The sequence below is a fragment of the Chaetura pelagica genome, unplaced genomic scaffold (genome assembly GCF_000747805.2).
Source record: "Chaetura pelagica isolate M959 unplaced genomic scaffold, ChaPel_1.0 scaffold414, whole genome shotgun sequence".
NCBI classification, from domain to species: domain Eukaryota; kingdom Metazoa; phylum Chordata; class Aves; order Apodiformes; family Apodidae; genus Chaetura; species Chaetura pelagica.
Window position 1 is genome coordinate 631,542 of NW_009952976.1, and position 14,966 is coordinate 646,507.

General features: G+C 47.9%; 1 protein-coding gene across 1 annotated transcript in view; it reads left to right on the forward strand.

The window, feature by feature from the left end:
- ZC3H7B (zinc finger CCCH-type containing 7B) overlaps nt 1–14,966 on the forward strand; it is a 40,782-nt gene that overhangs the window by 14,751 nt on the left and 11,065 nt on the right. Inside the window, exons 10-17 of the mRNA XM_009996353.1 lie at nt 793–1,129; nt 3,394–3,449; nt 4,372–4,534; nt 4,622–4,783; nt 5,632–5,837; nt 8,802–8,902; nt 9,581–9,762; nt 13,048–13,133. Coding sequence (XP_009994655.1) covers nt 793–1,129; nt 3,394–3,449; nt 4,372–4,534; nt 4,622–4,783; nt 5,632–5,837; nt 8,802–8,902; nt 9,581–9,762; nt 13,048–13,133 — 1,293 coding nt within the window. The remainder of the gene's footprint in view (nt 1–792; nt 1,130–3,393; nt 3,450–4,371; nt 4,535–4,621; nt 4,784–5,631; nt 5,838–8,801; nt 8,903–9,580; nt 9,763–13,047; nt 13,134–14,966) is intronic.

The window sequence follows — 14,966 nt, forward strand, 5'->3', positions numbered from 1 at the left end:
TCCTCTGGCAAAATTTGTTCCTTTCTTTATTTCTGCAATGAGCTTGTGTGTATCTAAAGAGCCCAATTCCAAGCCTGCTTTGCTGTGTGCAGCTTCATGGAGCTGCCCCTCGAAAGGTACCCAAGATAGACTTCTGCCGTCATCTTCTCCCTGGTTTCTGGTGCCCATGGAGTTGAAGCAGGCCTGAGGATAGAAATGAATCTGCTGAAGCAGGAATAAAATGGATGTATTTTATACAGTGGACATGCTCTAATCTCCTTATATTTTGTGCAGTCTGCATTCAGGCTAAGCTCTTTGAATAGATCTGGGAGCTGCAGAAGCAGTCTGTATTCATACTTATGTAGGATTTTAGTTGCCAGTGTTGCTGATGTTGTTAGCCAGCTTGGGTCTGGAAGCAATACAGTCATATTCATGCAGGACACCTCTTGAGCCAGAAAGCTCTGAGAGGGGGCATGAGTAATGGTCATTACCCCGACCTTGGTGCTGTGTATGCACAGCTGCACTGTGTCTTGACCTGAACTGGTTTAAGTGCCCAGCACAGGGCTCTACCTTGCAGGCTGATGAGCTCAGGTGGCCCAGCACATCCTCAGGGATAGTTGTTCCAGACTGTGTGCAGTGTGGATAGATTGGAAGGTCTTTGGGAAGTCTGCAGGTGGATGAAGCTGCCGGGTACCCTTTTGCTTCAGATAGTACAGCATGCACTGAGTGGGAGCCTGTTGGTCTCCATGTTCACTCATTCTTCCCCTTGTTCCTAATGTGCTGTTTATGCTCCCCCTTCCCGTTTCCTCAAAGTCTCTGGTCCAGGGCACGATTCCTACCAACCTGCCAACAGAGATGCCTCAGCTGATCCCTGTGTTTCCTGGGGGAACTCCACTGCTGCCCCCAGTTGTTACAGCCAGCATCCCTGTCTCCACCCCACTGCCACCTGCCTCCTTTGGTCTGGTGATGGATCCCACCAAGCAGCTCTCCTCCTCCTCCTCTGTCCTGGATGCCTTTGAGGCCCCACCAGGAGGAAGTGACGGCTCCACCTTAGATTCCCTGGATTCCCTGGATCTGTTTACAGACTCACGGCTTGATGTCCTGGTCTCCTTTGGGACAAGCAGAGGGTCACTGGATTCCTTTGGCATTGGTAGGTGCAGGGCTGATGGGGTTTTGTGCTGCTTTACCTGTGAATGCATGCCAAAATTATTTCATTCAGTGCTGGGGATGTCTGTCACGTAGCTCTGTCTGCCAGTGCTGCAGAATGGGAGTACGGATGTAGAATATCTTGGACAGAGTAGCTGGATATGTTTAGCTCAGGACTAACTCGAAAGTCTGATAGGTTTTTCACAGAATCATCATGGTTGGAAAGGACCTCTAAGATCACAGAGTCCAATCATCAACACAGGAGAACCCAACAAACTCAAACAACCACACACAGTCCACCAAAAAACATCCACAAAAAAAACCCCGTAACCCTGGCCACTAGAGCATGCTCTGAAGTGCCACATCTACACCTTTCTTGAATACGTCCAAGGATAATGACTCCACCACCTCCCTGGGCAGGCTGTTCCAGTGCCTGACCACTCTTTCAGTAAAAAAATTCCTCCTAATATCCAACCTAAACCTCTCCTGGCACAACTTCAGGTCATTTCCTCTGGTCCTGTCATTATTCACTTGGGAGAAGAGGCCAACATCCATTTCCCCACGACCTCCTTTCAGGTAGTTGTAGAGGGCAGAGATATCTCCCCTCAGCTTCCTCTTCTCCAAACTCAACATCCCCAGTTCCCTCAGCCACTCCTCATATGACTTGTTCTCTAGATCCTTCACCAGCTTGGTTGCTCTCCTCTGGACATGCTCCAGCACCTCCATGCCCTTCTGTAGCGGGGGGCCCAGAACTGCACATGGTCTGTCCATGATTTTTCCTGGTACCAAGGTCAGGCTGACAGGCCTGTAGTTCCCGAGATCCTCCTTGTGGCCCTTCCTGTAGAAAGCTGTCACATTAGCCACCCACCAGTCATCTGGGACCTCCCCTGTTGACCAGAATTGTTGATAAATGATGGAGAGAGGCTTAGTGAGCTCCCCTGCCCAGCTCCCTCAGCACTCCAGGGTGGATCACATCAGGCCCGATAGACTTATGCGTGTCCAGGTGCAGAAGCAGATCATTAACTACTTCCTGCTTGATTGTGGAGGGGTTGTTCTGCTCTCCATTCTTATCTTCCATCTCAGGAGGCTGAACACCCAGGGGTTAGCTGGTCTGACTATTAAAGACAGAGGCAAAGAAGGCATCAGGTACCTCAGGCTTTTCCTCATCCTTGGTTGCAATGTCATGTCCCCCTCTACATCCAGTAAGGGTGGAGGTTCTCCGTGGCTCTTTTTTTATTGTTGATATATTTGTTAAAACTTTTTTTGCTGTCTCTTATGTCAGTAGCCAAGTTGAGCTCCAGCTGGGCTTTAGTTTTCCTAATTTTCTCTCTAGATGACCTAACGAGATCTTTGTACTCTTCTTGAGTCCCTTCTTCCAAAGGTGGTAAACCCTCCTTTTTTTCCTAAGTCCCAGCAAAAGCTCCCTGCTCAGGCAGGCTGGCCATCTTCCCCACCGTTTAATCTTATGATACATGGGGACAGCCTGCTCCTGGGCCTTTTAAGATTTTCTTCTTGAAGAGGGTCCAGCCTTCATGGATGTGTAATCCCACATAACCAGTATTTTGTGTAGTGTAAAATCTCAGAGGAGAAAGGTGATGAGATTTTAAACCTGGCTTGGTGTCCAGGACACCTCCCTTGGCAGAATTTCTTGGGCTATAACATGATTTGTCCACCCTCCTCAATGGCTCCTTGACATCTTGGACCAAACAAGCAAAATGTTGGCATCTGTTTAAGATTGTATCGGACCAAGTTGCGCTGAATAGAATGGTAGAGGCCAAGGATTCAGGGCAGTGAGTGAGTGTCTTGTTGAATGGGGCACTCTTACATCACAGGGAGCAAAGCTGTGGAGGATGGTGGGCAAAGAGCAGATTCCCTCCTGTCCCAGGAGGTAAGGCAGGCTGCTTCTTCGCTAACTTGTCTCCAGTATTGTACAAGTATTTTGAGAAGAGTAGAGGTTGTCCAGTGAGCCCTTCAGCACTCAGATTGACCTCAGCATTGAGCTTCCTGAGAGTTGCCACCTTGGGAATGCCAGTGCTCAGCCATGTAGAGTTGGATTTAGTAGGGTTTGGGGAACAAGAAGGTCTTTCCTGGAGTTTTTCCAAGACTTAGACAGGTGGATTGAGGAAAAAGTACTAAAATGTTATGAAGTAAATAAAGCAAATGGATTGAATAAGCATTTGTTTGTCTTTTTGTGAGCAGAACTGCCTCTGAAAGTGAAAAGATTGTTTTTGTTTTGTGGGCCTTTTTTCCCTTTCTTTTGCCCAGAAGAAACTAGCCCTCAGGAACTGCGACACCCACCTGGCAGCCAAAAACCCTCCCCCGTGGTGAGTGAGCCGCTCCCCCGTGCTGATGTCCCAAGGTGCTCTGGAACCAAGGTAGTAATGACTTGGGTGATGTAGGTGGTTTGGGCCTCTTTTCCTAACCTGCCCCAGTGAGTGTGGCCTCCCATGTTGTGGCAAAGTGGATAAAGATTTCCCCAGAGTCCATAGGAGGATGTTTGTTCCATCTTAATTTTTGTCTGCAACTCTGCACGTTGCCACAGTAAATGTGTGACCGAGGTTGTAGTCCTGACAGGTGACCAGGGAGGCCAGTGTCCTGCAGTATCTGGCAGCCACGTAACACTGAAGGATGGGGGGGAGTAAGCCAACTTTGTCTTAAAACTCATGTGGTTCTTTGCTCTTCTCTGCCCCTGTCAGGAGGCTTTTCCAGATACACTGTCCTGCCCCTGTCCCATGTCCTTAGTCTTGGAGGAAAAGGGCAGGATTATCTCTGGTTAGCAAGCTTGGAACAGGCATTATTCACAAGTTCCTGGCATCTCGCTGTCCTGCTTACTTCAATGTGGAGCTGAGTCTATGTCCTCAGATTAATCTGCTCCCTGAAAACTCACCGATAACTGGTTTGGTTTTTTCCCAGGTTGGGATAGGGTTGATTTGATAGTCTTCAAATACAGAATTAGTCATGATAGAAGGAACAGGAAGGACTGAGGGGAGCATTTTGTTCTGTAGCTCGTGGTAGAAAACAGGTCCCTTGCCAAGAGACCCATCTTTGAAGTGAACGTACCACACTGTTACCGTAGAGATGGTTGCATGCAGGTCTTTTGGAGATGTAGTTTCAGATGTGAAGGTTTTGATGACAGAGAAAATGAGGAAGGTTTTTGATAAACTGGAATGGGGCAAGGGATTAGAGAGGTTTCTTACCCATGTGGTTGCAGATCTGAGAAGAGGAATATGTGTGTCACATGCTCAGGTCAGCCTTGGTGGAGCAAGTCACCCAGCAGTACCCAAGGTCACCGAGCACCTACAGTCCCAGCCGGAACCAGTAATGCCCAACACAGCCCTGTTAGTGAAGAACCCCCTGGCATCTACTCACGTCTTCAAACAAGCCTGTCATATCTGCTATCCCAAAACAGGTGATGCCTTTGCTCTGCCACCCAGAGCACCTGGTGCAGGCTAGGGTTTGCCTTTCCCTGGGCTTACGGGGTTATTCTCTCCTGCAGGGCCCAAGGCTGGTGATTACACCTACCGGGAAGGCTTGGAGCACAAGTGCAAGCGGGACATCCTGCTGGGCAGGCTGAAGAACTCAGAAGACAAGACCTGGAAGAGGATCCGTCCTCGCCCAACCAAAACCAATTTTGTGGGATCCTATTACCTGTGCAAAGGTGATCTGGAGGGAATAGGGCTGTCGGTGGCTGGCAAGGGACTTTACTGTGCATGCCAGGGGAGTTTGGGAGAGGATGTTCAGTTGGTATCACCTGCTGTCTTTAGGCTTCTACCTGGCCCGTCAGTAGTCCATGGCAGTGAGGTCCTATGCTGTGGAGAGCACGTTGCTTTTAAAGTGGTGGAGCAGAAGAATTGCAAACGCATAGTGAGGTGCTGTGCACAGCCAACTGCTCAGAGCTGCCCTGTTGACGTGGGCTTTGCTGACAACCTTCCTCCTCTACATGTGCCTGCTTTTGTCCCACTCCACCCAGCAGCCCCGTGGCAGCAGGGCTGTGGTTTCACCTAGGGAAGACCTCTCTCTACCTGCTCCTTAGCTCCATCCCATCCCTCATATGTGCAGGCAATTTGACCAGGCCGGTCCATGAGGCAGTGTCATTATTACAAAGTGCCTGATGAGGTGCGGAGTTTGCAAACGCCAAGATAACAGGGCTTCTTAGTGGTGGGTTAGTAGGAGAATTTAATCTGGATTGGCTTTAAAAGGGGTTGGTTAAATTGTGGTCTGTCCCTGGCCAGGCACTGAATTAAAACAGGCCTCCGTTTTGAGATGGTTTTCACAAGAGATGGCATTGCCTGAGATTGTCACCATTCAGTGGTTTGCATTAACTTTCCTGAATGTCTTGGTAGAGACAAACCTGGGGGAGATGCCTTCTCCTTTTTTTTTAACTCTGTGTTTTCTTGCTTTCAGCTCCTTGTGCGGTGTGGGCAGTGGGAGGAAACAGGAGAGAGTTTAGTTTCTGACTGGGCCGCCCTCCCTGTGTGGTGGTGTGTGCTGTTTGTTGCTTTGTAGATATGCTTAACAAGCAGGACTGTAAGTACGGGGATAACTGCACCTTCGCGTACCACCAGGAAGAGATCGACGTGTGGACGGAGGAGAGGAAGGGGACCCTCAACCGTGACCTCCTCTTTGACCCGCTAGGGGGAATCAAGCAGAGCAGCCTCACCATTGCCAAGCTCCTCAAGGAACATCAGGGCATCTTTACCTTCCTCTGTGAGGTACAGAGCTCATGGGAGGGAGTAGGCACCCTTTGTCACCTCAGTATGTATCTAGAACATGGATATATTGATAGTTACCACCATGGAAACATGGTGGGGTGTCTCACATAACTGGACTGCTGCAATGGATGGCTATACATTTTTCAGAAAAGGTAGGCAAGGAAGGAGACATGGTGTGGTGGCCCTGTATGTTAGGGAGTGTTTTGGTTGGCTAGAGCTTAATGATGGTGATGTTAGGGTTGAGTGCTTATGGATAAGAATCAGGGGGAAAGCCAACAAGGCAGGTGGGAGTCTGTTACAGATCACCCAGCCAGAACAAAGAGGCAGATGAAATATTCTGTAAACAGCTGGGAGGAGTCTAACAATCACTAGCCCTTGTTCTTCTGGGCGACTTCAACCTACCAGTTACCTGCTCAAAATACAATACAGCATAGAGGAAACAGTCCAGAAGGTTCCTGGAGAGTGTGGTAGATAACTTCCTGACACAGCTGGTGAGTGACCAACTGAGGAAGGTGCCCTTCTGCAGACCTGTTGTTTGTGAACAGAAGGACATGTGGGTGATGTGACAGTTGGAGACATTCTTGGGCATAGCGATCATGAAATTTCAGAGTTTTTAATTCTTGGAGAAGTAAGGAACAGGATCAGCAGGACTTCCAGAGGGCAGACTTTGACCTGTTTAGGAGAAAATAAAGGAAAGTTTATGGCCTTTGGAAGAAGGGACAGGCAACTCAGAAGGACTACAAGGATGTCATGAGGTTTTGAAGGGAAAAAATTAGAAGGGCCAAGCCCAACTAGAGCTTGTTCTGCTGCCATAGAAGACAATAAAAATATTTATATAAATACATTAGCAGCAGAAGGAGGGCTAAGGAGAATCTCCATCCTTTATTGGATGTTGGGGGCAAGAGTGACAAGGATGAAGAAAAGGCTGAGGTACTTAATGCCTTCTTTGCCTCTGACTTTAATAGTAAGACCAGTTGTTCTCTGGGTACCCAGCCCCCTGAGCTGGCAGTCAGGGACAGGGGGCAGAATGAAGCCCCATCATCCAAAGGGAGATAGCTAGCAACTTGCTACACTGCTTATACACACACAAGTTTATGGGGCCAGGTGGGATTCATCCAGGGGCACTTAGGGAGCTGGTGGAAGTGCTCACCAAAACATTTTCCATCATTTGTCAGCAATCTTGGCTAATCAGGGATGTCCCAGTTGACTGGAGGATAGCAAATGCAGTGCCCATCTACAAGAAGGGCTGGAAGGAAGGTCCAGGGAACCACAGGCCTCTTAAGCCTAACCTTAGTGCTGGGGAAAATTACAGAGCAAATCATCTTGAGTGCCATCACATTGTACATACGGGACAACCAGGTTATTGTGCCCAATCAGCATGAATTCATGAAAGGCAGGTCCTGCTAGACTAACGTGATCTCCTTCTATGAGAAGGTAACCTCCTTAGTGGATGATGTCTACCTAGACTTTAGTAAAGCCTTTGACACTGTTTCCCACAGCATTCTCCTGGAGCAACTGGCTGCTCATAGCTTGGATGGGTGCACTCTTCACTGAGTAAAAAACTGTCTGGCTGACAGGGCCCAAAAAGTTGTGCTAGATGGAGTTAAATTCAGCTGGCAGCTGGTCACAAGTGGTGTTCCCCAGGGCTCAGTGTTGGGGCCAGTTCTGTTTAATATATTTATCAATGGCCTGGATGAGGTGATCGAGTGCACCCTCAGTAATTCTGCAGATGACACCAAATTGAATGGGAATGTTGATCTGCTTGAGGGTAGGAAGGTACTGCAGAGGAACCTGTACAGGCTTGATCAATTGACTGAGGCCAATTGTATGAGGTTGAAGAAGGTCAAGTGTCGGGTCCTGCACGTGGGTTACAAGAACCCCTTGCAACGCTAGAGGCTTGGGGAAGAGCAGCTAGAAAGTTGTCCAGCAGAAAAGGACCTGGGGGTGTTGATCAACCACCAGCTGATTATGAGCCAGCATTGTGCCTGGGTGGCCAAGTAGGCAAATGGCATCCTGGCTTGTACCAGAAATAGTAGGGCCAGCAGAACTGGGGGAGTGATTGTCCCCCTTTCCTCAGCACTGGTGAGGCTGCACCTCGAGTACTGTGTTCTGTTTTGGACCCCTCATTACAAGAGGGACATTGAGGTGCTGGAGCGTGTCCCAAAAAGTATAATGAAGCTGGTGAAGGGTCTGGAGAAAATGTCTTACAAGAAGCATCTGAAGGAACAGGGGTTGCTTAGTCTGGAGGAGGCTGAGGGGAGACTTCATTGTTCTTAACAACTACCTGAAAGGATGGTGTAGTGAGGTGGGTCTCAGTCTCTTCTCCCAAGTAACAAGTGATAGGGGAAGAGGAAATGGCCTCAAATTAGGAAGAATTTCTTCACCAAAAGATTTGTCAGGCACTGGAACAGAGCCTCATGTGATCTCCTCTCTCTTCATCTGTCTTGAGATTTTGCTTTGAATTGTAATTTAGCCGCAGCTACCTTAGAAATCAGAACCCTTTAATGCAGCAGATTTCTACTTGATGTCTGTGCTGAGCCACTGAGTCGGTCAGTTAACGATTGGCTCTTACTATTGTGATGTTCTGCAGCAGAGAGTTCCCCTCACTGGCAGTGTTACATGTAAAGGAACATATTTGCTGTGAACTGGCTGTTCTTTCTCCCCATTGCTTGCCCCTTGTTCTTTCTCTGTTGGCTAACTGGGGAAGAATATGCAGCCTGATGAGAATTTTTCCAACCACAGTGGAAAATATTGTTGAGAACAAGCCAAAAAATGTTGTCCAGAAGCTTTTCCAAAATTTTTCTTGCTTTATTTTAAAGCCTTACCACAATTTTTTCACCAGGCTTCTTCTAACTTTGAACATTAGAATAGGCTGGCTGTGATTCTTCTTCCCCTTCCAAGTGAAGTGGCTCTGGTTCAGAGCTCTCTAAGATTTTCCCAGCATGCTAATTCTTCTCTTCTCAGATTTGCTTTGACAGCAAACCCCGGATTATCAGCAAAGGGACCAAGGACACACCATCTGTCTGCTCCAACCTTTCTGCCAAACACAGTTTCCATGACAACAAGTGAGTGAATGTTTTTTTTTGTGCTGGTGGGAGCAGTCTCTCACAAGTCCAGCCAGTTTAACTCCAGGGCCTCGGTCTCTTTCTTTGTTCCTCCCCATGGGTTCCAATCATTGGGCTGTTCAAAGCATGATAAAAAGCACTGTATGCTTCACCCTCTGTGTTTGCTCCTGGTGCTGAGGGATTATGAGCATCAGCAAAGCCCTTTGGAGTCAGCCTAAGTTTTCCATTGACTTAGTTTGCCTTTCAGTTTGGCCTCCACATAAAGGTCAAACCAAAGATCCTCTAGCTCAGGATCCTGCCTCTGACTGGCTGGTAATGAATGTTTAGGAAAACAAGTATAAGAGACATGTCAAGTACACAGTAATACAACCCCTCCTGGTTCCTGGCAACCTGAGGCTTAGGGACTTGCTGAGCCAGATGAGTTGGTGTACTTAATACGTATTTTGAAATGCGTCTGATCTCTGAATTTAGGCAGAGCATCACCCATGGGCTGAGGAGGTTGAAAATACCTGCCTAGGGTTGATAGGGTGGGAGAGCAGGGGGTTGAAGTCTGCCTCTCCCAGAGTTGATTTTCTGTGTCCTTTTCCTGCCCAGCCCAATGTCTGAAAGTCACACATAGGGAGGAGGGGATGAAGATGTGATCCTCTGGTGCTTTATGTTTCTCTGGCCTGGCTGCAGGTGTCTGGTCCACATTGTGCGTTCCACCTCCCTGAAATACTCCAAGATCCGCCAGTTCCAGGAGCACTTCCAGTTCGACGTGTGCCGCCACGAGGTGCGCTACGGCTGCCTGCGCGAGGACAGCTGCCACTGCTCTCACAGTTTCATCGAGCTCAAGGTTTGGCTGCTGCAGCAATATTCAGGTGAGTGTGACTTGGTGCAGGGCTGGTGATGTGTACACCCCGGCTCCCTCCAGTGTGTACCCCGGGCCAGCTGAGAGGGTGTAGAGGGTGATCTGGGAGTACTGAGAAGTTGTCACTCACTTTTGCATATACTCACTCAGTCTCCTCAGGGACACAGAAAAAAGGGCCGAGGTGTTCTGTCAGATGATTTAGCCCCTTTCCCTTTACGTGTGCTGCTGCAATTTGCAGACCAGGAAGCCTTTCCCTTGGGACCAGCTGCATCAGCTGAAATGACTTATCAGGTAGGGCTGAATCCGCAGAGCTGGAAGCAGTTACATAAAGAGAGGCTGTGTATCTCTAGTTTCTCTAAACAAGTTCATCAAGGGTGGGAACTGACAAGGTACTTAGTGTTTGCCAAAAAGGCTTTGATGACAAGCCTCTGAAGAGGCTATTGCAGAAATTTTATTCAGGTCACTCATGTAATGACTCTGACACATCTGGTGCATTCAGTCCTCTCTCTCTCTAACATGTTGGAGGGTTTCTCTTGTTGCTGCCCTGTTAACCAAGTAGATGCTGGTCCACCCACAATGCTACCTATGTATTTTTTACAAAGGGGTCTTGTTTAGTTCAGGACCCATCCTGGTAATGGGAGTATTTAGGATAGGAGACACATTATGGATGTTTTTCACCATTCTTTGGTGTAATTGAGGGCAATGTCTTTAATTCACTGTTCAAGTGCCTGTCATTGTTGTTCAGTGCCATCCTTGGCCTTGGTTTGGCTCATGAGGGACAGTGTTGAACAAGTAGCATACTGTGGCAAATGCCACTTGTGGCCACAGAAAATAAAAAAATTACAACACCAGAGTTGCTGAGACAGCATGTTGCCTGTGACCTGTAGGCCACCACTGCTGCCCTGTGTGCTTATGATACTAGTACTCTGATACATACTTCATACATCTTTTTGGGGTTTTTCTGCAGGACTGTATATATAAGCCTGCTTTCCTTACCAATTTGCCTTCCTAGACTGGTAGTTTATTACCTCTCTCTTTTATGTGTAGCCCTCATTATGGAAACAGAAATGAAAGGCAGTTGTCACCATTCTCTGGGAATGCTTTAGCTTTGGAGCAGAGTTTTATTTGGACACCATTTGCTTGGCAATAGGAAGGAAGCATCATTCATAGCAGCTTGTGTTTGAAACCAGTGGGCTGTTGCATTTCACAGTCATTTAAGCTTTTACAGAGCATGTGGCTTTGCTCATGGGGATAAGGATTAAATTAGTGGAGTAAAGGTTCCCAAGATCTGAAAATGTGGACAGGCAGGGCTGTTTTCTTGTTCAGTGTAGCTTTTCGCTGACGTATCTGCTGTCTTCCGTCAGTGGAAATCACAGAGTCTTTGCCCTCACTAATGATGTTGCAAAAGATGCTGAAATGTTACAAGCAATCAAAACATGGGCCTTTTGGTTCCCAGATAATCTCTTTTGGACAGTTCATGCTTTGGAGAGCTGGTGTTTTGGGAAACATCTTCTCATATTTGGGAGGGTTTTTTTTTCCCAACCAACACATTTCTAGATGGTACTGTTGGGTTGGTTCAGATTCCTGTGGCTGGCAGACAGCAGACACTTGCTAAGAACTCAATTTAAAACTCAGTCTTCTGACAAGAGCTGTATATGATTCTGGCACTGGTTCTGCACCACAAGGATCACAGTCAGGTGTGCAGGATGGAGAAGGTGGCAGCTGCTTCAGCCCTTTTTCGGAGAGGTCCAGTGCAGCTCATTAACTTTTTGCTTTGGTTTTCGCAGCTGAATTTTTTTTTGTCCTCAAAGTATAGATGTGTCCAGCCCTGGAATAGTTGGACACATAAGCGGGAGTTGCTGTTTTTCTAACTCTACACTGTTTCTCCTGAGATTAATGGTTAAGAAGGGGAAATTTCACAAGCAGCTCTGATCTGGGAGCATTACCAGCTATGCAGCAGCTGCCATTTTGGAGGCCTGAGCCAATGTTCTTGAAGAATGGTGGAGTTCCCAAAATGCTTTTCATCATGTCCAAACCCTGTGCAAACAACAGGGTTGTTGCCTGGCAGGGACCTGGACTGCTGAAATCATAGATGGGGAAACTGAGGTCAGGAATGTTGTGACTTACCCAAGTTACACACAGCCTGAGCTGAGATGAAAACTTGTGTTTGCTGGCCCTTAAGTTCTGGAACATGCTGGTTCCCAGATAAAACTGGCATGCCTGGGGAACACCTCACTTCAATAATAAAAGCCGTAGGCAAAAACAAAGCAAGCAATTTTGCAAGCTCTCTGTGCTGGGGTGCTGCATCAAGGCCATTCTCAGCACCCCACTGATTGTAGTAGCACTTAAATAACATGGCTTTTTTTTTTTTTTTTTTAATAGAGGCTTCACGTTAACCAGACAGTTCCTACTCTTACTTTTCTCTTGCTGTTTAGTGCTCTGGGAATTATAGTGCCCATCTAGCTGGTTGGTGCTGGCACAGGCTCACTACTCACAGCCCTCACTACTGAAGTTGATCAGGAGCTAATTCCTTAGATAAAGTCTGGCCAACCCTTTTTCTTGTTGTCTGATGTTGCATTTCTGATTCCTGAAACCTTCCAGATCTTTCCTTGCTGCTTACATGCCAGCAGCTGTTCCTTGGTTGGTTTTGCACTTGGTTCCTTGCTACCCTGGTTGAACTTGGTGTTTGTTTGTGTTGAATTTCAACTTTCCTCTTCACCTATGGATTGATGGGCACCCCTCACAATCTGAAGTGTGTAACAGGCTAATTAATCCCAGCAGGGATTAGGTGAGACTTCTGGGGTATTGGAGATGCTAGATATCTTAGTGGGATATCTGATCTTCCAAGCTAGTGGCAAAAACTCCTATGTGTAATAGATCAACAGTAACAAAGCATTATCCTTAGGGCTTTGGATAGAATCTGTTGATATGGTGTTGGGGGACAGTCTTGTTCAAGGTCTTGACCCTTAGTCAAGAATCATCATCTTGGAGGCAACATCTGCATCCTTTGCAGACAGCCTGAGCAGAATGCCAGGTCTGAATGAGCCCAGGACACCAAACTCTTCCCCTTTCACTTGGCTTGTGTGGAGAGAGGAGCTTCCTTAGCTTGTGCTTAAACATGTTCTGTGGTGGTTACCCTCACAACCCACGTCCTGAGATTCCCAGTGGCACTGTTGGAAGCTGTCAGCTCCACAAGGGTTCTGAAGTCCCAGCATAGGAACTCCTGCAATCCTTCCCTCCTTCTCTTCTCTTGGCCAAAGCAGGGTAGCTCAGACCTGTCTCCTTTTATTCCCAGGAATGACCCATGAAGATATTGTGCAGGAATCAAAGAAGTACTGGCAGCAAATGGAGGCACATGCCAGCAAACCAGCCAACAGCATGGTAAGTAAGGTACATCTTGGGCTCGCAGCCTGGTTTTGCGACCAACTGTTGCAGCACTTCACTCCTTTTCCTCCCACTGCTGTGCCTGACAGGTCCCAGACAGACTGGGCTTGCCTGTTGAGGAGGAGAACATCTGAGAGATTTCTTGATGGCACTGCTGGTGATGAGCTTTGTGCCTTGTTTTGCAGCGTGGTTATCTGCTGTGTTCAGTGGTGGGGTGAAGCCTTCAGAGCAGGGAGGGCACTGCACAGAGAATATTGCTTTCTGCAACACTGTACTAGTGATGTCGGGACCATGGCCACACAGAGTAGGGACCAAAATGTCCTGCTGCCCTTTAGTGGCCAAGGGGTGACACAACAGTTTGAAGGACTCAAAGGTGGTATCTCATGACCCACAGGACTCCTCTAAATGCAGGAGCAGGTGGAACTTGCAGCTCATGGGCTGTTGAGGCTGGGCAGAGATCTCAATGGTGCTTTGCCAAGAGGAGGCTGTGAGCTTTGCCCCTCTTTTTGCCACCAATCTCACAGTGTGAGAGAAGGTGCCTCTGTACCCTCCAGCACTGCCAAGAGCTTTCTCTGGAGAGGTGTGTTAGAAGCAATGGGTGCCTCTTTGTTTTCTTCCAACCTGTTGGCTACAGGTAGTGCTGCCTTAGCCTTTTTTTTTTTCCCCAAGGTGGTGTTCTGTAGTGTAGCAGAATCCACCCAGTGGGGACAATTCCCCAGCCCAGCCCTAAGGATGAAATAAAGCAGTTTTGCCTTTAGAACAGGAAGTTTTTGTTCTTTAGTTACTCTCAGAAGATATTTCTGATGAGATGAGAAACTTCATGCCTCCTAGCAAGCTCTATGGTGTAGAAGCAATTCTCTCCCCTGCAAAATGGTAGGGGAGGTGGTGTGACTCCATTTTCTTCCCTCTTGACAGCTTGCTTTCCCCTTGTGGAGCCCTGAGCTTGTCACCCCTTGGACTTTGCCTTACTGTCAGAGCAAAGGTGCTTCACCTTTGTCTGAGACCTCTCAGCCAGGAGTCCCTCTGCAGAGACCAGCACTGAGTGCAGCTTGTGAGCACCCTGCAGAGGAGATGTTTTAAAGGAGAGGGATCTGAGTCACTCACGTGGTGTGTAGCAGCTTTTTTGGCTAGGTTACTGGCCAGCAGAAGTGTTCTGAAGGCTGTAGTGTCTTGGGGAAAAGTGGGCATGGATTAGCCCAACAGGAAAGATGTAAGGGACTGCACTGGTGCTTGTAGTAGGCTCTGTGTCCACTGGTTATGCTGCATTAGATAGAGTCATCTTTGAGGAGATCCTCAGCGAAGTATCTATGCAGCCCGTTGTTGTGGTCTGAAATTGCTGGGGGAGAGGGATGGGAAGCAGCAGTCCAGAGTAACCAAGGTCTCTAGTTCCCAAAACTGTCAGAATTGCTTAAGGAGTACGCTCCAGCCTCTCAGGAATCTGACAGGACAAGTTTCCACAGCTTATATTATGTGAGAACTGAGCCTGGTCTCTGTGGACAGAGCTGGCTGTGATCTCTTTCTGCCTAGTGTGAGGACAGACGCAGCTGCCTGCATCTCCACAGTGGAGGAAGCTATATGTGAATTTGCAGCAGCTTGTGACATTAGTTGGATTTGTATCAGCAATCCCTGCCCCCTGGAGGGTGAAGTCTAGTGACTGCTTCTGTCCTGCCTGCCGTGGATCCACCTGCATTTTCCAGAAAGCTCTGTCTTGCCATTCTTCACATAGTCTGGGGATAAAAAAAACAGATGAGCAGCTGTTTCCCTGTAAGCCTTGCAGCTTCGAATTCACCTTTGTCTGGAGGTGCTGCTGTTGGAAGAACAAGTTGTTCA